Source organism: Vanessa atalanta, chromosome 12, assembly GCF_905147765.1.
Source record: "Vanessa atalanta chromosome 12, ilVanAtal1.2, whole genome shotgun sequence".
NCBI classification, from domain to species: domain Eukaryota; kingdom Metazoa; phylum Arthropoda; class Insecta; order Lepidoptera; family Nymphalidae; genus Vanessa; species Vanessa atalanta.
In genome coordinates, this window is record NC_061882.1 from 12,672,426 (window position 1) to 12,698,249 (window position 25,824).

The 25,824-nt window shown below is 33.6% G+C and overlaps 1 protein-coding gene across 2 annotated transcripts in view; it reads left to right on the forward strand.

The window, feature by feature from the left end:
- The window catches only part of LOC125067655 (lachesin-like), a 118,334-nt gene that overhangs the window by 39,117 nt on the left and 53,393 nt on the right, over positions 1-25,824 (forward strand). For both annotated transcript variants that reach the window (XM_047676357.1, XM_047676358.1), the window contains exon 2: positions 3,820-3,903. In XM_047676357.1, the coding sequence (XP_047532313.1) occupies positions 3,834-3,903 (70 nt within the window). In that variant the 5' untranslated portion in view covers positions 3,820-3,833. The remainder of the gene's footprint in view (positions 1-3,819; positions 3,904-25,824) is intronic.

Below are 25,824 nucleotides of genomic sequence, written 5' to 3' on the forward strand. Positions count from 1 at the left end.
TGTCTATGAATACTTTCAATTTCATAGAGATGCTATATAATAAAATATAAAAAAAAAATAGTTTTACTTGTTAGGTAAAGCCTAACAAGTAAAACTACTACTACTACTCATCATATATTCTACCGCTAAACGGCTAAACTTAGTATTGCTATGTTTCGATTTGAAAAGTGAGTGAGCCAGTGTACTACCTACCTATTTATCTCTACACTTAATCAAATCGCCTTTTACAAATACTATTGGTTAATTTAAGCTATATTTATATGTTATTCGAACATTTAGCTAAGTGATGTTTAAACCGTCAAAACGTCGAGTGAAATAAATTGGATGATGGTGGTTAATATTCGAGTGAAATATATCCGGGATATATTCCGAAGCCTTCTCAACTGCTTAGAAGAATTTAGCACCGACCCTTCTGCTCCACTACAGGTCTCATAGTAGTTATAAATAGCTTTTTTTCAGAAATTCTTAAAGTCTATATCGCATTCTCGAGAGCTTAAACAAAGAGAGATCGAAAGAGACAGAGACAGGTGCACACACAAAAGCCGGAAAGTACATCCCGTGATGATCTGCATTAACTTACGGAAGTATCGAATGCGATATATTTTTGCCCATTTACAAATACCACATAAAACATTTTCATTTTCTCATAACGTCCGACTAACATGATATTCGACGTTTTATACAAAACTTTCTTTTTCCGAGCACATTTCCATATCAGATTAGCGGATCGGAACTCGCGTACAAAGTTTGCCTATTTATAAAATTGCTCAGTTTGTATCAGATATTAGCTGATTGGACTTGATGTTTATTGCCTTCAAAGAGTAAAAGATAAAAGGGATTTTTATTCAACATCGCTCTTTCTGTAGAACATAAAAACTAATGATGCTCGTGGAGCGCAAAAACAGAATCAAAATATTCTTTATTGAAAAAGGCTCATAAGAGCACTTTCGAATCGTTATGTTGGACAGCCTTGAATTCAATGTAAAGCTACCGCCGGCTTGGAAATTAGAGTGTACCTCGAATAACTGACAAGACACTCAGAGTCATTTTGCAAAAATGACTCTGAGGGTAAATAACTTCTATCTTTAATTACATTTTAATCTCTCTCTCTCTCTCGCTCGCACGAGACATATATGCGATATTCAGCCAATGAGGTGCGTAGCATCGCCGCGTTTGTTCGTTTTAAATTAAATTAAAATTAAAATATGTTATTGTTATCTTATAATAAATAAATAAAAATTAAATTAATAGCTCCCGCGTCTCAAATGTATTATATCAATCTACTGAATGACACTTTTACTTTTATCACATTGTCTTATATGATCATATTATACCTACTATATTTGGTGATAGAACTTTGTACATGCGCGTCTGGGGCCACTTACTCATCAGATATTCTACAGCTAAACAGCAAATACTAACCAGTATTGTTGTGTTTCGATTGGCAGAGTGCGTGAGCCAGTATAATTACAGGCACAAGAGACATACCATCTTAGCTTATCTCCAATATCTGTAGATGATGGTGACCACTTCAATGAGCCACTATCAAGTGGCTCATTCACTCGTTCGCTTCCCTATATTATAATAAAGTTTATTATTGTAAGTGCTAAATTTAAAAGCAATTACTTCGCTAGTTGTAAGTTCAACTAATTAGTTTTTCAATGTATGAACCCTGAGTACTGCTAAACACCACCTATAGATCACTTAAAGCCAGCCAGCGAACGTGTCGTGTGACAAGCACTATCGCGCATCCTAACGCGAGTGGGAGCGGCCGGACTCGATGTCGCACGATAAGCGTGACGTATTGACGCTGGTATCGCTCTCTCTGATAACAGACTAACTAATGTTTGTATTTACATCCGAAAACTAGCTTTTTATTACAATTACATTTATTACTATAAGTATTTCAAAAGGGGATATTTACCATGTTTATTATTTTTATTTGGTATATGTCGACGTTATCTACGAGTGTGTTGTGCTTGGGATGAACAAGACATTCCGTTTTAAATATTTATAGTAATCAAACTAACCATGTTAATGTAAAATTACATTTATTAAAAAAAAAACATCAAATTACGTAATAAGATTTTTGGTCATTATCATAAGTATTTTGTACATTGGTTATTACTCTGATCAAGTAAATGGTTAATAATTAAATCTTATTATAACATAATTTATTGAAACTTTTGTTAAGCTTGGTACTGTGTATGTTATATATTAAATATAAATAAATATATTATAAATATATTGGACAACATCACATACATTACTCTGATCCCAATGTAAGTAGCTAAAGCACTTATGTTATGGAAATCAGAAGTAACGACGGTATCACAAACACCCAGACCCAAGACAACGTAGAAAACTAATGAACTTTTTCTAAATATTGTACTTACAATATTCTTATCATATAAAATTTTCGTACACATTTTCATATAAATAACTGAAATGGTTAATTAATTCTTCTCTGTAATATTATTTAGGGATAAGAAATAATAATGATTTCTTTCGACTTCTACGAAAATCGTAACACGACATTCAGACGAGGGAAAATAATAAAACTAACATTTCAACACAGAAATGTCTGACAAAATCATCTTTATTTTCAATACAAATGTCATACAGTCAATTGAGATTAGTAACATTCACTACAACCATTATTTACAGACCCGCTGCGAGTCGCCTTATAGCAACTAGTCACGACATGACCTTGGAGCTTTTATTGTAGCGTTCAAAAATACAATGCGAGAACTTCATATTATTATTTTGATATATTATTCTTGTGATAGATTTTGTGTTGAAAGTTATATTATTACTTGCTTTAAAAAGTATACTGAAAATAGTTTTAATTTTTTTATGATTATGCACGCGTTTCAGTATGTTGATTTCTTTGACAACGTAACGTCATCGTGTATATTTTTTATACGATTATACTTTTTTTATTAATTTGGTTGCTTAAAATTTAAAGTTACTTGCATTATTTGATCGTACAATTTGACCCTACATTATTATCGTTAAATTGGAACAGTATACAAAACATAATAGTATTCTACGATTATCGGTATTATCATTACCGTAAATGACACTCAATCAAGTCTTGACCGCCACTCGAGTGATCCTTCCTAGTGACGCGTAGAGCGCCCGGAGGGCGTATGTGTGGGTGTCGGTTAAATCGGGGTTCGCGAGTTAGTACCAATATCCGATGCTAATGAGTGCTTGATTACTCGACGCTCGATACCGCCTCTGCGCGACCCAAATTTAGACAGGATCTGTAGTTACAAGCATTATAGGTATAAAACTTGAAGTTTTGTTTTATTCATAGTAGAGTCATTAACTAAAATGTATCGCTTTATAATGTAAATTTGTGTTACGTTTGTAAAAACGTTAAATATATTTCTAAAAATGTAGACGTGCACATTATTACAGAATGAAGAATTATTAACTAGGTAGCTCTTCGCGCGCCTTCGCGAGTGAATACATCTATACAATCTATAAATTTATCTGCGCCTGATTATCTCCTCCCAGCCGTCTTAAATAATAAATAATTATTTTTTTTTTTTTATATTGTACGAATAGATTTTAATGGGATATTTATCCACATAAATAATTTACTTTTTTACTACATTAAATTTGTCCTACATATAATCAGAATGAGATCGTATTAGTCCTAATGAAAAAATAATGGTAGTACGGAATTCTACATTGATAATATTGTCTCGAACAATGTGTTATGACCACAACAATAACGGATAATGAAAAAAGCGATATATCATATTGGATATTCATTATTATAATATATTATGTTTGTGTGTTGTGCAGGCGGTGCGTGCAACATGCGCGCGTGCGCGTGGCGGCTGCACGCCTTCACCGCCGCGCTCGTGCTCGCCGCGCACCTCATCAAAGGTCAGTGGAACTATTTAATAACGCCTCTCATCGTAAGCTTTCTTTAGCTTATATTAAAAATCTTAAAATTGATGTAAAGTCAGTACATTATGGACAGCGATTTATTATATTTTTCCATAAAAATATGTTTATGAAAAAGTCCATTCCGTTGATTTTATATAAATTGATAATAATAAAATGCAAATTTTTAGTAAGTTGTATAAACTGGTAAGTGATAAGCTCAGCGACTAGCGCTTGTAATAATTTAAACATCAACAGCGGTGAATATATTAAAATACATTATACAGGTATAATTATAATAACTCCACTCAACTAAATGATATTTACGTAGTTCGTAGCAGCGTAGTGCCGTAGCTGTCGTAGCTCCGTAGCAACAGCGCTACGACGAAAACAAGTTAAAATTACGTAGCTTGTGCTTTAGGGAATTTACAACGTTAGTTTTATAAACTTATTTAACATTATTTTTTTAAGAATATAATCTTCTTTACTGAAATACTTACACTTCCAGTGACAGTTTTTGCTCGACAGAAATCTATCACGTTGGACAAGGTTCTTACTTTTTCTTTGTTTTGATTTTGTACTTTCATTAATGCATATTAATTGATGCTTAATGATGCAAATAATTATGTATTGATCAAAAATATATTTTTTAAATAATTTAAATAAACGTAAAATTAAAATGTAGTTGAACATTACAATTTTGTTAAATTTACAATAATATTATTAATTTTGTAATTTATAAGCGTAATTTACCACCATTTAACGTAAGATTTCTTTGTTATTTCTTTAAACTTATCTTTACGTCGGATATACAACTGCCAAAGTACAATATACGTAATACTCCTGAAACACAAAAATGGCAATGTCACTTTCTCTGAACACATTCTTTTTTATAGAGAATTTAAAAACAATTAATATGTGTGCAATTATTAGTTAAAATTATTTAAATATATGTTTTAAAAATTATTATACGCTTACTGAATTTAGTTTCACATGAACATCAATACAGATTAAAGAATAAATAATTTTATTTGTGTTAATTTCTGATTTTATTGTATCTTTTTGTTTTTATTAATTATTATTTATTATATAATAGTTAAAAAAATGTATTATAATTCTTATTTATAATCACTGATTATGTTTAATTTTTATATTTTTAATACATAGTACATGGTGAGACTACATGGTAAACAGTAGAACTTTGGCAAATGCCAAGATAATTTTGAAATGTTTTATTTTTTATGTTGATGTGATATTGTACCTACTGTTGGTTATGCTATTAAAAATAAAATAAAATACAGAATAAATGTTGAAATCGATTGTAATTTTTTTGTTGCCAATAAATTTTATAATCATTATAGGAACTATTTGACAAATATATTTTTTAATTTTTCTGCGATTGACGTCTTGAGAGGCCGATCCGTTTTTATAACGCCGAGTGCGCGTGGCAGGCTCTCCGCCCCTCGTCAGATGTCGTCTTATTATTGCCTACTATTTATTCGCTGCACGAATATCCGTGATGGTCCGATAGTGATATATTGAAGTTCGTGTAAATACTTTTATCGATAGACTTAAGTCGACAAATTTGCTGCTTTTGATTAACTGAACATCGTCTTTATTTTCCGATATTGTTTTTAAGTAATATATAATACTAGACTCGAGAAAGTCGATAGACTTGAGGAAATGTCGAGTACACAACTACACTCATGTTCTCAGAGACTACGTTTTCACGAGTGCTAAATGTAAATAATCTGCACGATTAGTAGTGCGTTAGAATCTGTTTTATTTCAAAGTTATATAGCCGTTAACAAGTCGATAACATTTTTGTATTCGTTCAAAGTTGTGACGAGTTTGATGAATAAAGTTTTATCGTCGGTGAATTTGACTCATATGGCAAATGTTTGGTTTTATAAAGTTGGTTCATATTACGCACAGGGGGAACGTGTATGTGGAACTAAATTGGATTATCGTAAATCGAGTCCTCGAACTATTCATTTCAAGATATATTTTTAATGTGTCAGGTACATAGTAGTAGAATACTGGCTGCTACTCGCAACTTTCTTCTAGTATAAATATTGTGTTGGTTAAATGAGTCTAGGAATGGCGCGCTAATAAACTGATTTTAATATAACAAATTTCTAACTAATGATTCTTTATTGACTGAAAATTACTATAAATATATATTAGACTATCAAAGAAGAAGTTGTTTGATAGTCACACGGTATTTGTTAATAAATAAGGATTAAATAGCATCCTAATAATTTCATCAAATCGCAATAAACTCCGAACAGGAATGTAGTTAAAAGCATCCTTTTACAAAAAAAGTGTTTTTCATGCTCAGTCGCGTTGAATAATTGACTTCAAATAAAAGTGTATATTATCGACATCTTAAGCACTTTAGAATTGATTCGCCATAGAATTGAATATCGACTCTTCGCGGCTGAATCGAAATTATAACTATGAATTTATTTGTATCCGGAACTGACTCTTGCTCGTAGAAAAAATAAAGTTAGTTCTACACTAAACATCGATACTTATTGTAATTTTATTTCATATTATATTTCTCTTTAAATATTATGTATATATATTTAAGAAATAGTTTCTTGCTCCTCAGGAGAAAATGGCGTAAGTAGTATTCTAATGCCTTTAGCATTTGGGATACCTTTTCAAATGTTAGTGGTTTAAACTGCTACTATAAATTTATAATACTTAAAACTGTTTCAAGGCTTTATAATGTTAAAGGTGTAGCAAATACTTCTACTAGATTGAAAGATTCAAACTGCTACAATTCATTATATCGACTTCATTTTATAAAACTATATCGTTTGACTGGAAAAGACCGCGACAAAAGTACCCTTATATTAATAGCGCTTAGGACTACTTTCGGCTGTATTCTATTTACTTTATGACTTTTAATTCGGAACGATAACTTTCGAGGCTAAAAGACAAGTCAAAATGTTCCTTATAAAGTCTATGTTAGAGCTTACGTTTTGCCTAAACCTAGTAATGGAAGAATGTGTCTTATGCTCAAGACGCTAAGGACTGGTGTCTTTGTCACATTTTACGACGTCTAGTTTGCAAGGCTGCACTTTAAGACGGTGTGACGCAAATGCGACTTGAGCGGTTCCTGCGGATGCCACGAGACACGCGAGCGAGGCACGCTATGCCTAGATCCACTTTGGTTTCCGATGTTTTGTAATTAAAAAGTTTTCAGTGATTTTTTTTTTAATTTATTTATTTTAAATTTCATATCTATGTAGTTATGTTTCAACTTTATTGAGATAAATATTATTGAAACAACAAATGCTATTATATTATCTCTGAGAAAATGATATCGTTTGTAGGAATTAACATCTTTCAGATAGACCCTTAAACGAAGAAAAGTCTAAGTGGCTGAACGTTTTCTATATCGCAATTTCGATCACAGACAGATGTCGAACTAATATCGCACAAAACTTGGTCAAGGGCCAGCCGGCGTTCGTTCCCTCCATCTAAAGCTCGCTCCGGCGATGCTTTGAGGCTTGACCAGGGTTGCGCCAGCCTTGAAAAACTGAAATCAAAAAACATTTCGACGCAATATACGCAACGCATAATAGGATGGTAACCGAAGTGGTAGCTTACATTTAAGTGAAGCTTAAACTAGACAGCGCACTACTAGTATTAATAATTTTAAAACTTACTTCCACTACGTTTAAATATAGTTTCCAAACGGATCACGTTACGTTTGCCTGTCGCGAGTCAGAGAGCGCGAATGTAGACAACTTTGTGATAGTGGAATATAATTCAACTCGCCCGTGTTTTAAATAACAGCTCGGGTGAAAATTGGTTGTAAAAAAAATATTGCTCCAGTTTATCTCGAGGTATATTTTTACTTTCCCACACAAGCCCGATTATGAAATATTTAACACGACACTCGCCAGCCCTGACTCACACAAACGAATCTCGCTGAGAAGTAGGCCTTCATTTTAGGTGCCTTTTAAATAGAATCAGATATCTTTCTCTCTTCTTTCCACTGAAACTGGGATGTTTTAATATCAACACATTCAAGTGTTGTGACCTGTTTCACTTACTTATTCATTCGGATCAACGAGATTTTCTAATGAATGTATTTAAAGTTTTATCCTTTTATATTTATTGAAACTAGAATTACGTAGCAATCTTAATTTTCCGTTTTCTCGTAGATGAAATTTAACAAAATATTTTTGTCAATCCAAAATGAATTCATTTTTCGTTCTCTTCTTTTATTTTGCACAAATACATAAAGTTTAAGTATAAACTTATTTGCATAATTATCCTACACTTTAAGACTTTATGATACGTTTTATATCTATGTCACTGAAATGTATTCACAATCGTACCTTACAGTTAATTCGACTTTAATTCATAGTTGTATCTGCCTCAGGAAGCTCGTGACCACGAGTCACAAAAAAATGGACAATAATAACTGTAATTCAGTTATTGTATATTAATTTCATTCAAATAGGAAATATGAATATACAATAATATACTTACAGACCAAATGACACGAATAAGAATTAAATTATAACGACACCATATTTGTAAATGTTTTCTTGAAAAACTATGACAGTTATATTATTGACAATTCGGAAGACATGTTCATTACATATGACAATTTATCATATTATATAGTTTAGCATTTGTATTTTGTGGAATTAATATAGCCGGAATGGATTTCCTTCTTGATGTCTCATTATTACCGCGATTATTAGGTAGGCTCTTAAGTCCTTATGAATCGTTATTTTATAAGATTTAAATTACAACTGTCAGGTCGGAATAAAGTTTTTATCGCAAAGAACCAACAAATAGTTGCACTTTTCCGCAATTCCAATTAAGTAGCTACGTAAAAACAAATTAAACAGTTGACCAGTATCTATTGGAATCGATTATTATATACAGACACAGATTTAAGCAAACAATACTAATATTAAGGCATCATATAAAAAATCTCATTAAGAAAAAGTAGGAAACAAATTCTTGTACGATGTGATACACCACTACAGGCGTTTTCATTATACATTTTAAATAACAAAAAAAAAAACACTACACTCCTATATTAATACATTTGTAAAATAATAATAACAACAGTATGAAAGAACAAAAAATTAAGATAAATTACTCCAAATTAAAAAGAAATAAAAACAAAAAATATCTTGACACTGATTGAGCAGAGTCTAATTTTTTCTTAAAACTATTGCTGCTATGGCTGTACATACCAGTGTCATGAGAAGCGACAACATCGCAACTAGCCATATATCGGATCATTGGCGAAAACTTCCCTACATTTGTACGAAATCTAGGAATAGCGAAGGTATTTTGAATCGGGTGACGCGGAATCGTTCTCGGGACATTTATATAAATTTGAGAAAGTAACTAATTTGAGATAGATCCGAGTATAATCCATTAATATTCAATGCGACATAAAGGCGAATCCAGATCTGATAGAAACGCTACGATTACGCCGTTAATTATTATCAGTTATTAACCGCAAATCGGTAATATCGAAATTGCCAGAGCTCTGATAGCGCAGAGTAATTAGTTTGAACTTTCTAATTATGTAAATATAGCCATTGTAACGCGTGCGTACGCATCGCGTAACGTACTCGTGTGTCTGAAATCTATTTACTTAAGCAATGTTAATTACAATATTTATGATTCAAAATAACATTTATTTAAGCGGATAATTTAAAAGAGAAAACTTTCATAAGTAGGTATTTGATATATTTTATAACATTTTAGTGTGTTTAACTGATAGGGACCTATTATTAATTTAGTAGTTAATCTTGTATTTTTTCGCGTTTCAATATGTAATATTTATAAAAATGAAGATTTTGTTCGTTGAATTATAATGCTTATTCAAATAAATATACAAATATCGAAAATAAGAATTAAAAATAATGGTAATTAATTAAAATAACCATATACTTGCACGATTAATATATTTGACGAAAATATGAAGCAAATTTTACGTGTTGAGCACATAGCGAAAGATTATTTTGTAGAATTACAATTCTAGAGGGTGAATTTTGATTATAATGTATATGTAATGTATATAATAATTACGTATTCATAGCAATAAACTGAGCCATTTATAGCTAATAAAAACTTAAATAAAGTAATCACTTACCGCGGCCTACATAATAAGTCACAGAGTAATTCGGGTGAAAGCCCGCGGTCATTATGCCAGCTGACCCGCTATCGCTTATGTGGTAATACGATAGGCGTGGTCTAATACGATGGAAATTGTGTTAAATCGCTGTAAATACCGACGCAAGACTCGCCACGGAGCCTCTAAGTGAAGCATCACACGCCAACTTATCTTTATGTAACTACTAACACTGCCTCACGGGCTGACGGCTATAAAATATACGGCACTGATGTGCTCGACTTTAATTTATTATGCAAAGTATCACTTGTTGTCAATGTCTGCGAGCCGTGTACTGTATACTGTGCGGTACGGCAGGGAGGTGACGCGGATTTGTTTGCTGATAGTGATTTTTTTGTTTTAATGCGATTTCCGAGTAATACAACGAATTTATTGTTATATATATGTAAGTATACAGTATATTAAAAGCACACAGCTTACATACTAAACAAACCCACAGAGAGCTGACATATTTTTAGTTGTAAATGATATTTTCTATAAAATATTTAGAAAACAAGGTTGTCGGTATCTGGGTTAGTGCGAGTATTCTAAATATTTTTCAGAACTTTATCACCTCTGTGACAATGATATTCAAATTGAAAATGATCAAAATAACACCACGACGTAGGGCCACATGCGTCGGTCAATAATTGTCTCGTCATTAATTTTGTTCCATGATCGGATTATGAGAGTGAAATGAATATAGAGTGCACTCCTGTGTGCGTATGTGCACACACAATCGGGCTTTATAAATGGCCAGGACGACATTCATCATTCTTCTGCCCTTATCCCGATTTTACTTGGGGTCGGCGCAGCATGTTTTCTTCCATACTTCATCTCACAAGTAACATTCTAACCGTATCGTCTTTCACACAATCCATCCATAGTTTCTTGGGTCGTCCCCTACCTCTATATCCATCCACATCCATTCTCAGGAGGACATGAATGACTAATCTATGATTTCTTGATTCTAAAATTTTCGTCTTTGATGTCTTCGAATCGCCAGAGGCCGAGACCGAGAGTGAGTATATTTTAAATATGACTCATCATAAATTGTGTGAACTCTTTATGAAATAACTGTATCAAAAAAACTAAAGGAATTTTCACAGAAGATAAAAAACAAATAATCGTACTTCATATTTGACTTGTTCAGATAAATAAGAACAATTGAAAAGAAAAATAAAGATAGTAAAATATACGTTTTATTTTTGTTTTCTAATAAATCTTTTTGACTGTTGACTCCCGAGTGCGAGCAAAAAAATGCTTCGAATTTTATTCAATATAATATTTTTTATAAAATTTCAAATTCTCCACCTCGTTTATGCAGCTAACTAACCGGGTATCCCTGTGTTTTCTTTACTCCATCCACTATTCCGTGAACTCGCCGATGCTAGTTACGATACGAGCGGGATACGACTATCCCGCTCCTGTTTTATATGGATAACAATTAATTTAACCAATATCACATATCATTTTCTTGCATTTCACAATCATTGCAGTTAATTTTGAAAAAACCCTGATTGGCCAATCACGGTTTTTTTGGCTTTTTACAGGTCAGAGCGGTGTATATGGTTAAACAATATAGTGTTATTGTTCATTAAAGTTCAAGTAAAAGATTATTAAAAATTAATTTTGTCAAAAGAATATCTCGATTGTATTTTTTTTTTGACCAATTGGATAACGGTTCGAGACAAGTGTTACCAGTGACAAATGATAAATTTTCTAAAATTCATTGAATGTAATTCCTCCTATATACACTTATCAAGAAATTTATATCATAAAAGACGCTAATCGGCATTCTTTGCCGATTAGTCGCCGATTAGGAATGCCAATAAAAATGATTAACATTAAGGACTTAATGTTAATAATTTCCAACCAGCCCTCCGATATCGAAAGCACGAGTTTTCTTTCTTTCTACGATTAATAAATATAAAATAGCGGGATCGATTCTAGTTTTGATTTCTTGTACACCGTTCTAAAATTTCTTTTAAAGCACATAAAAACAGATTTTGTACAAATTTTATGAACTATGAAATATTTACAAATTATATGTACAAACATCCCTCGCTTATCACAATTTTTATTTCCGAAAACCTTATTAAATTTCGTCACGCGGTTAACAATAAGAAAGCGGAGATACAGACAGAAGCAGGAAGTGACTTTGCTTTATAGTCTGTGTTTATTTACCAGTTTGCGAGTTACAATGTAAATGAATACGAAGGCATCAAGGACCTCGAAAACACCGACAAAATAGTAACATGTATACTACTGCAGCCAAAAAAGCATCCTCGTAACAAATACTTGTGTGAAATAGTTTTTCAATCGAGTCTGACCAGGTTCTGACAGACCAATTTAAAAAACAAATGTTTGTACGAGTAGATACTTGAATTCGCGCGGTTGCGTCACAGCGATGTTTGCACATAAATAATGACACATCATTGTAAAGTTGTGTGTATTTAGAACTCGCTCCCGCAATCTTCTCACTACAGGCATTTAAATACTGAGCTAAAATCCGCGCGACATGAATTAAGTGGTCACAGATTAGTATTTTACTGCGTACGTATAGGTTTTAAATAAGAGCGGTCGTGTAAATTGTGGTCGGCAAGTTATTCGAGAGCTACGATTACGTATAATATTGTGCGTTTATAGTTCCGTTGAGATTAAAGACGGTAGCTAATCGTCTTTTTCGTTATTTTAGGCTTATACACGTGAGTCTCGCAAATAAGCTAATATCTAATCGGCCAACCATACTTTCTCGCACGGTTTACAAGGTATTATTTACAGGGAAAACAACTGAACAAAATAGTCATTATCGGGTCGTAAAACATGGTCTATACGAACCGATAGTGATGGTAGTCGTGTTTTTATGTGTGTTGTCGTTTATTTCTTTATGCTCACTTTTTCTACCATCGTAACAAGTCGAATATGATATTACTACTAATATACCTAAGTGGGTTAATGTACATATTTCTTAAAGGCCGTCCACGTACCTGCAAGTCCCCCGGTGTTCAGATGTGCATGGGCTGCCACTCGTTTGCCAGTTATACTATAAATATATATACATGATCATTATATGTACACAAGCAGTACAGTACGTGACGAACATAAATAACGTAAAAAGAACGGGATTTAGAATGGCCGTTACGTCATTCTAACAATATTCGAAACTAATTTTAATTTTATTTTAGCTTTTATGCGAAAAGCAAATATTTTTAATTGAATCACACGTCGGAGTGGATGAGCGAAAAAATATCGAGTAAAAAATATTTTGCTAAAATAACTAGTTTTGGAAGCAGTGCGTCTAAGCGAGTTAGTGCGCTGACCGGCGAGCGGCGAGCGGCGCGCGAGAGATCGAATTACGTTGAAACATGTCCAAACATCGTTTTATTTATGCATACAGCTTTATTTTATTTTCCGAAGCTGAAATACATACAGTAATGCTAAATTTTGTGCACACGATAGCAAATTCGTTGAGTGTACACGTACGAGAGGTAGCTTTTGTTTGTCATTGAAAACGTTTAGTTAAAAGAGCACACTCCCCCGGTATACACAAACAAAACAGGAGGTGTCGCGGGGCAGCTGGTCGGGACGAAGTTGTTTTCGTTACACATTTTGTAATCAATGAGATACAATGAAATAAATTAACGGAGTTTGATAATAATTCAAAAACGAGAAATACAATTGATATTAAAATTCCGCGTGTATTAAAATAATAACACAAAATAAGTTCAAATAATATTATTTACAACCGAATAAAACAGGAAGAGATGGAGAGAAACAGAGAGAAAGGTCGCTTACGTGACGATTTTTGCTCGTTCACTCTCCGTTCCAAAATAGAAAACTGTGTTCAAATGTATGAGAGATCACAATCTACGAGACCGATTTAAAGACATCTGTTTGTCTCAGATTTTGTACTTTGATCATGAATGTAACATGTACAATATTTTTCTAGGGGTGTAGTGCTTAATTTATTATAATAATAATAATAATAGTTTATTTGCTCGAATATGGGTTAACAAAGGTATTTCATACATTTACAGTGGTCCAACATATTCTGCCGATTTGGCGTGCAAATATTTTTGAAGAAAATAATAATACTATTAATGAATTTACTACAATTACAAATATAAAGTTTATAGTTTTACAATTTAAATAAATAATTTTCAATTTCATCATTATAAATAAATAGTTATTTGTCAATTAATTCAAATAAAGTTACAATAATATTTATAATTTAAAAATTGTCGTCAAAAAATTCATTTATACTATAATACAGTTTATCTATCAGTAATTTAAAACAAAAATTCTTAAATAAATTTAGAGACAATTCTTTACAATTTCTGGGTAGGTGGTTGTAAATGCGTATGGCCATGCAATATACATTGTTGTGATACAAAGCTAATCGTTGAGCTGGAACGTACAGTTTGTCCTTAAATCTGCTACGCGTATTTATTACATCACAATTTCGTTTAAACAAATAAATATTTTTATGAACAAATATACTAATTTCATATATGTATAGGCCTTATTATATATTTTAACTTGTAAAACGACCTGGAAGCTGCTTGAGTACTTGTGTAAAGTATTATATGTTCGGTTTAGTTTTGGAAACAGGCATAAGAAATAAAATTGAGTGTTTGTGTAATTTTCTTTTTTTTATTATGTTAACCCTTATATAACACACGTGAAGCCGCATCAGCAGCTTAAGTTAAAGAATAATTAATGTATTCTGATAATATATTTTTAAATCAAATCTTTGACACATTGCTCTTATATGTATTTGTAGGTAAATTCTCGTAGTAGATTAACCTACCTTCCGAACCGATATTAATGATTGACGGTTCTTACTAGTTATTGTAAAAGTTCGATCTTATTGACTACACAATCCTTAATGAATAACCACTAAATCTTAATTCATAATTTTATACATATTATCTTCATCTTTTTCTTAATAAAAATAAATGAATTTTATAAAAGTTCAAAATAAGCAGGTAATTTGAAGGAGGGAAAAGTAACTTGCCGGGAAAAATAAAAATGTAGACATCTATTTTACTCCATTAAGAATAAAGAAAAATAACACAAAAACAAAACAAATAATGAAATAGGAAAATGGCTAACGATATAAAAAACTCAAAGAGAAAATTAACTTCAACAAAAGATCCCTTAAGCGTGGAAAATTTAATTTTTTCTTGGCGTATCTTTCAATCGGATCAACTTTCAGTCGGGAAGCAATTAAACAAAAACAATAGAAAACAATAGAGCCGGCGCGGCGACGCCGTCCGCGCGTCCGCAGGGACGGCTCGAATGCCTATTACGCACACATATATATATTTGTTTATTCATTTAATTCTTCATTGCACATCACTACTTATTCATATGGACACATTATATAATACACATGTGAATTATTTTATACATTTACCCATTGTCAAAAGTCAAAAATCTTATGCAAACTTAGAAGAACCAGCGATAGAATCTTTGCGAGTTTTTTTTTAAATGTCCTAATTAAATAAATTGTTTGTTATTTGAAACAGCCTGCAGGCCATCACCTCATTCCGAAGTGCAATCAACTAGCACACAAACGCTCTTTAACGATTCTTTTAAATTATTCATTTGAATATCTTTGAACGTTTTCTGCTGCCGGTTGCAAAAGCGTCTTGTGTAATCGGGTAATTGAAGTTACAAGTTCCCAGTGTTGACAATATGTGCGTCACAAATTCTGGAAAAATAATAATTAACCGTTTTGCTTTTCTTTTAAGCACGAGACAAGACATCTCAGCACCCAAGGTTGGTAACACCCATTGGCGATGTAAGAAATCGTATATATCTGTTACAGCGCTACACAGTAGTTGTGTATACCTATAAAACTAAAGGAATAAAATTTTCTCGCAGAGAATAAAATTAAGAAATGTCGACAAATCTCTACATTTTTTATTTATAGTCTTCATGCTACAGGTTATTGAGAAAATATATTTACAATCTAGTCCTAGCTCGTTTTATTTTATAATGATAACAATATGTTGTCGCTTACTAAATCTTTCCACAAAATCACATCGACTGTCGTGAGTCACTCATACTTCAAACATACATAATATTGTGTTTCCCAAATCTGTCGCTGCGGATTTGTTGAGACAAAAGCACTGCAAAAAAATATGTGACAGCACTTTGTATTGTATCGATCAGAATAATTTTGTAATATGTGTACAGCAGGAAAACATAAATAAATAAATTATTGCTGGTCCATGTAGATAGAGTCTGAAATGTTACTGGCGTTAGGCTCGCTCTTAACACTAGTTCATTAAGGTTGGCTTGGCCAATTGGTTGGCTCGAATCCCGTGCTGCGTGCTTTTTATCAACATATTCTTCGTATACTCCCAGGGTTTGAAAATTATACGTGCAGCACTCCCGCGCCCCACATAATACAATCGTTATATCCTGCGCCTGTTCTCTTTCATGTCGTATTGGTAGATAGCAATCCTATAATCTTTAATATAGACCGTCATGGTGATAATTTAACGAAAATCGCACTAATTTTTACTTAAATGATATAATTTCAGTTGCAATAATCCATACGTTGCCGTGTTACTGACGTGTCCGAGCAATGGAACACACGCCGAGCTACACAAAGGATACACTCGTAACACGTCTGATAAATCTTCCCAGTACTATTCAATTTGCCGCGTCCGGCCATTAGTGATTAGAACACGTAAATGTTAAGCGCAGGGTGCGGGTTCCAACCCGAAGTATCGCGACTATTTCGGCATTACACTACAAACATTTTCATGTGCTTAATTTATATTTATGACCAATGTCTTACGCGACTCGAGGAGGTTTTCTAATGATTTTTGTTTACATCGTGTGTAATTTTGCCGAGTGTGTTTTTAGACTGTTGAAATAAATTTTAAACCTTTGTCTCAAGTGTAGAGGCAGCCTTTGTGTTGCAAATGTACCAAACATTTAAAGGCTGTTACTTCTTCTCCGAACTACTAAGGGAAATTATTGACGGTAAAATAATAAAAAAGTAAGACTCGAGCTGGGATTGGAATCCTGTACGTCGGGATAAGAGGCAGCCGTACTCGTGAGTTTTGAGAGAAACGAGGCCGTTTCGTTCCATCATAACTATACAGGCATAAGGAACATAACACCTTATCTCGTTCCTAAGGTTGGTGGCGCGTTGACAATATTATTGGCATTGTAAAAAACATTAGCAATAGTTAATATCAATTTTCTCGATGAAACAAAATGCATTGCGACGTAAGTTTCACTTCTACATATTTTTTACTGTTATTTCAATAAGGCCGGTGGTTACAATTTAAATTTAAAAAAGAATTGTAGGAATAACACATGATGTTCTACAACAAAAGAAAATATAATTGAACTACACAACAATTTATCAATCGCCGGTGTAAGATCACCACGATACCTAACTCCACACGACCAAGGTTGTGATTAACCGCCAGCAGTGAATTTTGAACAGTCGAAATTAAAATGAATCACGAAACGTATTCGGTAAACATAGAAATTTTTCCAGCGAACAATAAGAAGTATTAAAACATAGGGGCGCCGTTTCGGCTTTTGTTTCACTCGAAGCGCACGTGCTCCGTATACCTACACACTACATACTGAGCGTACTTCCAGTGCGGTCGTTAGAGATACTACTAAATTTTCATCATCTGGATAAAACCCGCCCCGGTTATAACAGATTAAACTCAACTAGCGTGTAATGTAATAAAACCAACGAATAAGCTAACAAAATGTCGGAATTTCAAAATTAACTCATTCAATTTAAACGGAGCACATTCATGATGGGATGCGAATTGAAATAAGCAAACATGGTTTGTTAGGCTAACTGCCGACCGCAGGCACGGCGCAATAAGAATTAACGAATTAGTTTCAGTAGGTAATACAGTTTACTGTTACTAATGGCTCACTTTATCACCGTGGATCTGTATTCCCAAGTACTTTAGTTTCATATCATAGAGCTGCAACTCTAGCTGGTCGTCTCTCTCGTGTCTCCCGTATCATCAAACGTGTGTTAGGGCGCCAGATGCTCCTCCATCGTTTCAAAAATTGCAGACTCCGCATAACAAATTATAGCCGTTACGTTAGTAATAGCACGGCTCACTCACCGTTAAACATTGTACTTTAGCATTTATGTAAACCCATGTGTTCGGATAACGTGTATTATAACGCTAAAAACCATTATAATATATTAAAATGATTTGTATTTCTTTACATTTTTAAGAAGACATGTATGAAATGATTTACCTTACGTTAAGTTTTTAATGTTATCCACTAACTCTAGCGCTCTAATAAACATACACCGTTAGACCGTTACCTTATCTACACTGCTCACTCACCGGCACAACTGAAACAGAGCACTACAAAGCATTTCTGCTTAGCGGTAGGTGAATAAGTTGTATTAAAGTATTTGGACAAACCCTTCCGCCGATAAACATTGGTACAGTAAGTATAACACTCTGCCACGTATTAACAAAAGCAAATTGAAATAGCATAGCTGCGAATTATATCGGTATTTTCCTGTTTTGGAAAGTATTTTTCCCGTAGCGATGCTCGTGATTCAACACAACTCTCGATAAAACAAAGAAGGTAAATAATGAAATCACGGAGATCAAATAAAGGTTCAAAGTTCATTTGATAATGTGTTTGCCGGACACAGCCCGCAGCCAGCTAGAAAGCAAGCGAGACAAACAATACACTTGCAATATAAAAAATTACAAAAAAGAATGAGATAGATTGAGCTACACGATCGCATGTTGGTATGTGTCGGATAGTCAACCAGTCTAAGTGGAGCTTGTGTCGAAGCGAATAATCGCCTCTCTCGGGGATTATTTAATTTAATTAAAAAGCAGGATTCGAACTAATTTATCAAACACCGAGGAGATGTTTATTGAAGAAAATAATATGATTTATTGCCGCTTGAGTTAGCTCTGTAGTCCTCGGCTAAAATATTTTTAGTAACAACATTATGAGAGTCTCGAGGTATAACGACTTGATGTTTGTAGGAAACTACTTATTAAAAAATTATTTCTTTATTTAGCTTATATTGAAGCGCGCAATTTCATGTCCGTATGCTGTGGATTATAAGCGTCAGAATCGATTCATAATATATATTCGTTGCACTCGAGGCCTTGAAATTATTATACTCTTATTTTGCTGAAATAATCTTAGATTGAATATACATGTAAAAATGTAAATATTTCAATACAGATGTTGGCATACATGCGCTTATCAGAAGCAAGAAATAGTTTAGTGTCAGTAGGAGCTTACAGCGTTGCATCTTAAATATCGATATTGGTTTTTTATTATTATTTGTGAGTATAAGATCTTATAATGTATTGATAATATTCCATTCATACATTTTATATGTCTATCCGCGATGTATGTGTGTTGCTCGCGACATAGCACAAAGTAACTTGTGAAATATCACAAAATGGAAATAGCTTTATAGTTTTCCTTACTACTTTAACTTTGTAGTTTATTATTAAACCATATCCCAGTCGAAGCGCTAATACTATTTAAATGGAGATCCATTGCGATATGTTATCATTACCCATTACCACAGCACGAGGCTACATCAATAATTAGCGTCAAACAGCTGTTATAGCATATCAAATATTGAACGTGTGAGTACGTATGAATCAATTCATCAACTATTCAAATAAACAAGATGGCATTCCGAACGTTTCCTGAACATCTAGATATCCGAATAAACATTATGCTAAGCGTTTTGGTCGAATTGCTTCCCGACAAGCCTGGCTAAGGTGCCGCCTCCAGATAGTCTGTGGGCGGAGTGACATGAAGTCGCTAATTGAACTTAGAGCTATTTGGTACACCCACAATGCTCTATTTAATGTTTCATATTCCTCATTACTGGGGAAGTTGATGTTATATTTACATGGTATTCGATATGAGTTTGATTTGTGTCGATTATCGATCGCCTCTCCAGTGTTTTGGTTAACTTGTATGCTATATGTTCTGGGTTTAAAGCCTGGATCGAGTCGATAAAGTGTTATAAATTGGATTTTTCTGTTGACAAAGTCTCAGCAGCTGTCTCAAAGCTTAGTTAATACTTGTTGATCAGTATCACGTAGATAGTTCCGTTATTGTAACTGCTGTCTTAAATCATTTCACGCACCCTTCACTAGAAAACTTTTTGGTAATTAAGTTCCAATTGTTCGCATAACGAAATACATATGTAAAGAGGTACCTGGCCTAAATTTTTATCCCGCCTTCCCATTTGCCCGCGGCTTTGCTCGCAGGTTTTTGAATAATTTCAGACTTATTTGTGTACCACATTGGTGTGTACCCTTAGGGTAGAATATTCAGAAACGCTTAAATATGTATGTATGTACATATTTTTTATCAGTATGCCAAAAATAAAATTTCATGCAAAAATGACGGACCACCAGACTAGCCTATATACGAAATGTCAACCTCTATTACACCAGTTACGGGTAGAATATGCAGAAATTCTTAAATACATAATTATCTACTAATTTTAATCAGTATCCCAAAAACAGCGTCATATTTCTAACTCAAAAAATGACAAACGGACGAACGGTCTATACAAACTTTCAACGCACGCACAGCCGTTGGTTCGGCGCGGACGTACGAGAGCGAAAAGTACAATGAAATACAAGTACACAAACTCGTGCTCTACAATATTGGCATATTGGCATATTGGCAGCGCTGCTAGCCAGTCGCTTGAGAATGACCAAACTAAACTTTTAAAAAGACATCATCATAACTTTGTTTATTATTTGTTATTGTATTTGCCACGCTAAGTTATTTCCTCACAGTAAATATATCTTAGTTGTAGTGTTATCGGTGTATTGTAAAAGAGCTCATAATTTCCTAATATTGTCGATGCACTTCCAACCGCAGAGTGTCCCTCGCTGTCTGTCGTGCCTGTGATCACAATGGCTCAGTTTAATTTCGTTCGTTCAAACAGCAATACAAGGCATTTGACGACGGATCTGAATGGATCGCATCTTCTAACGTCTTCGCTGAAAGTTATCACGATAAAAAATCTGAAATGAATTGTCAGATGTCGGTGTGCGCCCGCGAAGATTTTCCATTCAATATTTACATCTAAATAAAATACTACGCTGTAGTTAATTTGATTGTTATTCTTTACTGTGTAACGATTTGACGTTTGCAGCTTATTGCGGATAATGACTTGAATACTCCCGTTTTATACTTATTAACAAATTGATAATTTTGTTCAACCGATACCGATTATTATATAGTTTCGCCTTCTCATCGAATTTACGAAACCTTTTTGCAAATTATAGCTGTTCTGTGTCAGAGTTATTTCATTGCTAATTATTTTAATGGATATAACTAAAATAGTTTATGTTCTATGATATATATTTCATCACTTAACTCTAATTCTGTCATCAATTCTATTGTGTGCTTATCTATCAAACTACATTTGTCGGCAGTTAAACTGGCTACTATAAATGATATTTAAATTAATTAATTGAATTATAACATACGGCGGCGAGTCGTGGACGATAACAGCGGAACTAGTCCGCAAATTCAATGTCGCTCAGAGGACTATGAAAAAAATACGCTCGGAGTAACTTCAAAGATAAAATCTAGAACAGCCTTCTAAGACGCCTGTGTCCAATAGATTACGGTTTGGTAAATGGTGATGATGAAGAATTTAATTTATTTTTACTAATATTATTATATACTTGCATGTGCGTTCACATGAAATAAGTACGCTTTATTTGACTCCCTTATTAAAAAAAGTATACTTTTCTCATAGTTCGAGCTATTTCTATATAAATTTTCATTTTCGCTTACGCACTTAGTTAAATCGTGAACACATTAAAGGGTAGACAGAGTTACTTTCTCAATTATAATATGAGTATGTTACACATTATTTGTAAGGCTATTCGTAAAATAGCTTTTAGAAGCTCGGTCGCTGCTGGATTTAGTATGATCAGTATTTGAGGTAATTGTTATTTTAGGCTCAACATACTAACTCAGCTGTAGCTCGCTCATATTTGTCAACATATTAACGATGTCGAAACAGAGAGATTACAAGTCATTGTTACATAATCGTTGACTATGTTTGAATAATAAAATAATTAAACCCAAATTAATATATTTTTATTTAAAAAAGCTTGGAGAATGAATGAATGAAATGAATAATAGAAACTACTAAAATACTTCCCTATTATTTTCGTTCTATACTATTTTCAATCTTTTCAATCTCCTTTCAAAAGAGCCAAATAAGGCTCTTTTTTAGGATATTTTTCAATAATAAAGATATTTTTTTTTATTTTGATATATAAATTAAAATTTATATTACATAAAAAGCGTAGAGTATTCGCGCGGGTACTTAAATAGACGGCGCTATACTGATTGCCGTCATGAGTCATGAGTCTGGAGCAGGTGGTTCGAATCAAAGTTATTTAAGCATGTTACCTTATCTCGCGACAGAGCGACGCCATATTGGATTCTCTTGTTCTCTCTAATCTGCTGCGATTAAATTCCTTTAACCAGAAAACTTGCTGCGAAGACTCGCCTGTCTCTGTAATTTAAAATATTATAAGGTAGATAAGGTTTTTCTTGAACTCAATTGTACCGCTTCAGAGGTAGTTCCGGCAGCGGGAGAAGTTGTCTTAACTACTTAATGCCTCGGGCTTAGCTCGCATCTAATAGTCTTTTGACAGCTACTTTTTCCCAACTCCTTCGGAATAATAGACTTTTACAAGACGAACTTCGCTAGTTAGTTGCACTACTCGTACGCTGCTGCGTCTTACTACGTACTCCGAAACTTAATTATTTTGAACTCTTTGAGAAACTAACGATGGCTAATTCCCTCCGTTCGCCTATATTTAATCTCTATCTATTGCGCTGGCTGCAGTTTCATTGAGTTAAATTGTTTATTTATCTGAAAAACTATAATGTTAATTTGCATATGTGGACTTATGTGACAATAATACGGAGAAACTTTATACTCATAATTTTAATGAAATTAGTTATAGGGCAATCTTTTGTTCTAAAATAAAAATATTTTCAGTTAATCGTCAGCACCACAAATCTGTGTGTGGAAGACTTGACCGTACTATTAGGTAAAATGAAATAAATGTTGTTAGTCGACGTTATCTACAAATAAAATAAATATAATCAAGCACGATCCGTAAGTGGGTATTTGGGACCTTTTGTTTAAATTAAAAGCATCCAATAGATAATGTGTAAACATAAAAGTATTGCGTTGAAAATCACAATAAAACTGAATGGAAAGAGCCCCTTATCTGATATCAATCTCCCTTAAACTGTTTTTAATAGAGGATCGATTTTAGTTCTATTGTTAAACACTATGGAAACAATTACGAGCATGTACAATTGAACTTGTACGTATGTAACATGTTTTATGTCCGCACTTCACAACAATGGCGAAGGCGAGCGAACGCAATGCATCGGACGGCCGCATTTAATATCGCGCGCTGAGGCAGAACGATTTACCGCCTGGAGCACGGCCAACGTGCGATTAACTCGCGAGAAAAATTGAATAGCCGCGATACTGCGATATAACCTCCGCTGATACGGGCCGTGGACGAGGCGCCGCGCTATCGGGGCTCTGAATCACTAAGCGCGTTCGTATGAAGTATGCACTGCACGTTCGAGCATGCTTCGAAATTTATCAAAGTAGCGAAGTGTTTTGTATAATTGTATTCGTATATTATGAAAATAATAATGGATAATATTTTTCAACTTTATAAATTTGATGTAGACACAAAATTAGAAACTTTCCCTTAAACACTAAATAATTCGTCTTCGACGGCTGCTGATTAATTAAACAATGAAGTAAAACAAGCTACTTAAATTTATTCCTTCGTCTGTCGAGGGAACTTTTCGCCGCATTTACAGACGCGCGCCGCGTTTGGCCGCGGAACGCGACGAAAAGTTTGACGAACACTCGCGTGGACACGAACGACGGCTTACACATTCGCGTGTGTTCATTTCGACTATACTTGTTACATTGCATGGCGCCCGAGTGCTAGCGGCATCCGCGTTGCGTTTGATAATTTCCAGTAATAATACTATGATAATTAATATATCTGTTAAGACAATTGCTGTTCTTAATAAATCAATTGCTTTAAGAAAAAAAAATTAAATTTCATTTTGCAAAATTAAAACATTCTATTTAGCATGAAATTAAAAAACCATTTCCTACCGGGCCCATCTAAGCTATCCGGGGACAAACTCAAATACAACAACTCAAATCATTTAACTGAAAGCGGTCCACCATTAAGAAAAAGTTCAGTTATATACGCACAGAACATTTATGTATACAAAGTCATAAAATGTCTCTATTTTACGAAGAATTGAAATGATCACGAAAACTGATATGCATCTACTGGTAGAAGAATTGAAATTTATGCGGAATCATTAAAAGAAAAAGCTGTATTATACAAGCTTAAAGTCCCTTAAGGGCTCTTTACGGTCTTCCGTAATAAGAATTAATGAATCCATCTACGTTGGATGCAAGGAAATAGACAGCGGCCAGCCGGCCAGCTCTCACCCCTTGATCGATTGGCGTCATATCGCGGACAAGTGATACTCAAGCAAGAGCCGGATAGGATATGATTAAATATTACGTAGAACATTCGTTAAAAAAACATCAATAAATTAGGCACGAGATAAGATAGATTGGTGGAGTTAGTACTTGTTGACTTTCAGGTTTGCAATTGAAGTGGTTGAAAAAACACAACTGACTTAATTGCCATTGTTTTCGGTAGAACCATACTCTGATCCGGTGGTAAGTTACCTTTTAATTTAATTCTCTAAAATTAGACCTGAAAGTTCTTATAAAAACCTCCTTGAGTTTAGTATAATCTGATTACGATTAAAATTTTATAAATCTGATTGAGCCCTTCATCATGATCATCACGTTCATGAGGCAATGCATAGTACGAGTGTGCCTATTGCACAGTAGCTCCCGGCACCGGAGTTTCCCCAGCTCCGTGCTGATATTCATTTTACGTAAAACTATTGTCGAGTAACGGGAATGCGCTCACGTCATAAATTTCAAAGAGCGGCAATAAACACCATGTTTCGCGATGTTTAATTTTAGTTTTTCACAACACTACTTCCCATACAGCCGTTTCAAATATTTCAGATTCACGGCGAATATAAAACTGTTAGCATGAATCTGTATCAAATGAGAGCCTTTGATTCATAAAAACATTTTTCATTCGAGAAAACTTTATTTGAAATTCGGGACCGACGACTGCTTGTGTGAGTTTTTTTATTGTTGACCCGTTTCGAAACAAATTAATTATATTCAAATAAATCCTAAAATCAAAGCAAAAAATACGAGACACCACTTAAAAAACTTTAAGAGTATTCGTTAAATAAAAATTTCAAAAACACTGTGTTCTTAACTGTATTGGAGTTATATTTGAGTAACACCGTATTACTCATATTGATTGTTATTGCTTGATGTAAAGTTACATACCAGACACGCCGCACATGCCAAACCTGGCGAGATACTTAATATAATTTTATATTACAACAAGCAATGAATAAGTAATTCAAATTCGTTCTTCATTACAATAATTTGCTACTGTGATAAAAATATAGAATTAATTGCGAGCGCGTGGAATAGTGTAGTGAAGTAACGTAAGCGAATACAAAAATCAAAGCCACTCTCTTTGTTAACATGTTAAGAGTTCTATCTCTTTAATTATTAATTACTGACAACACGAGCTGCT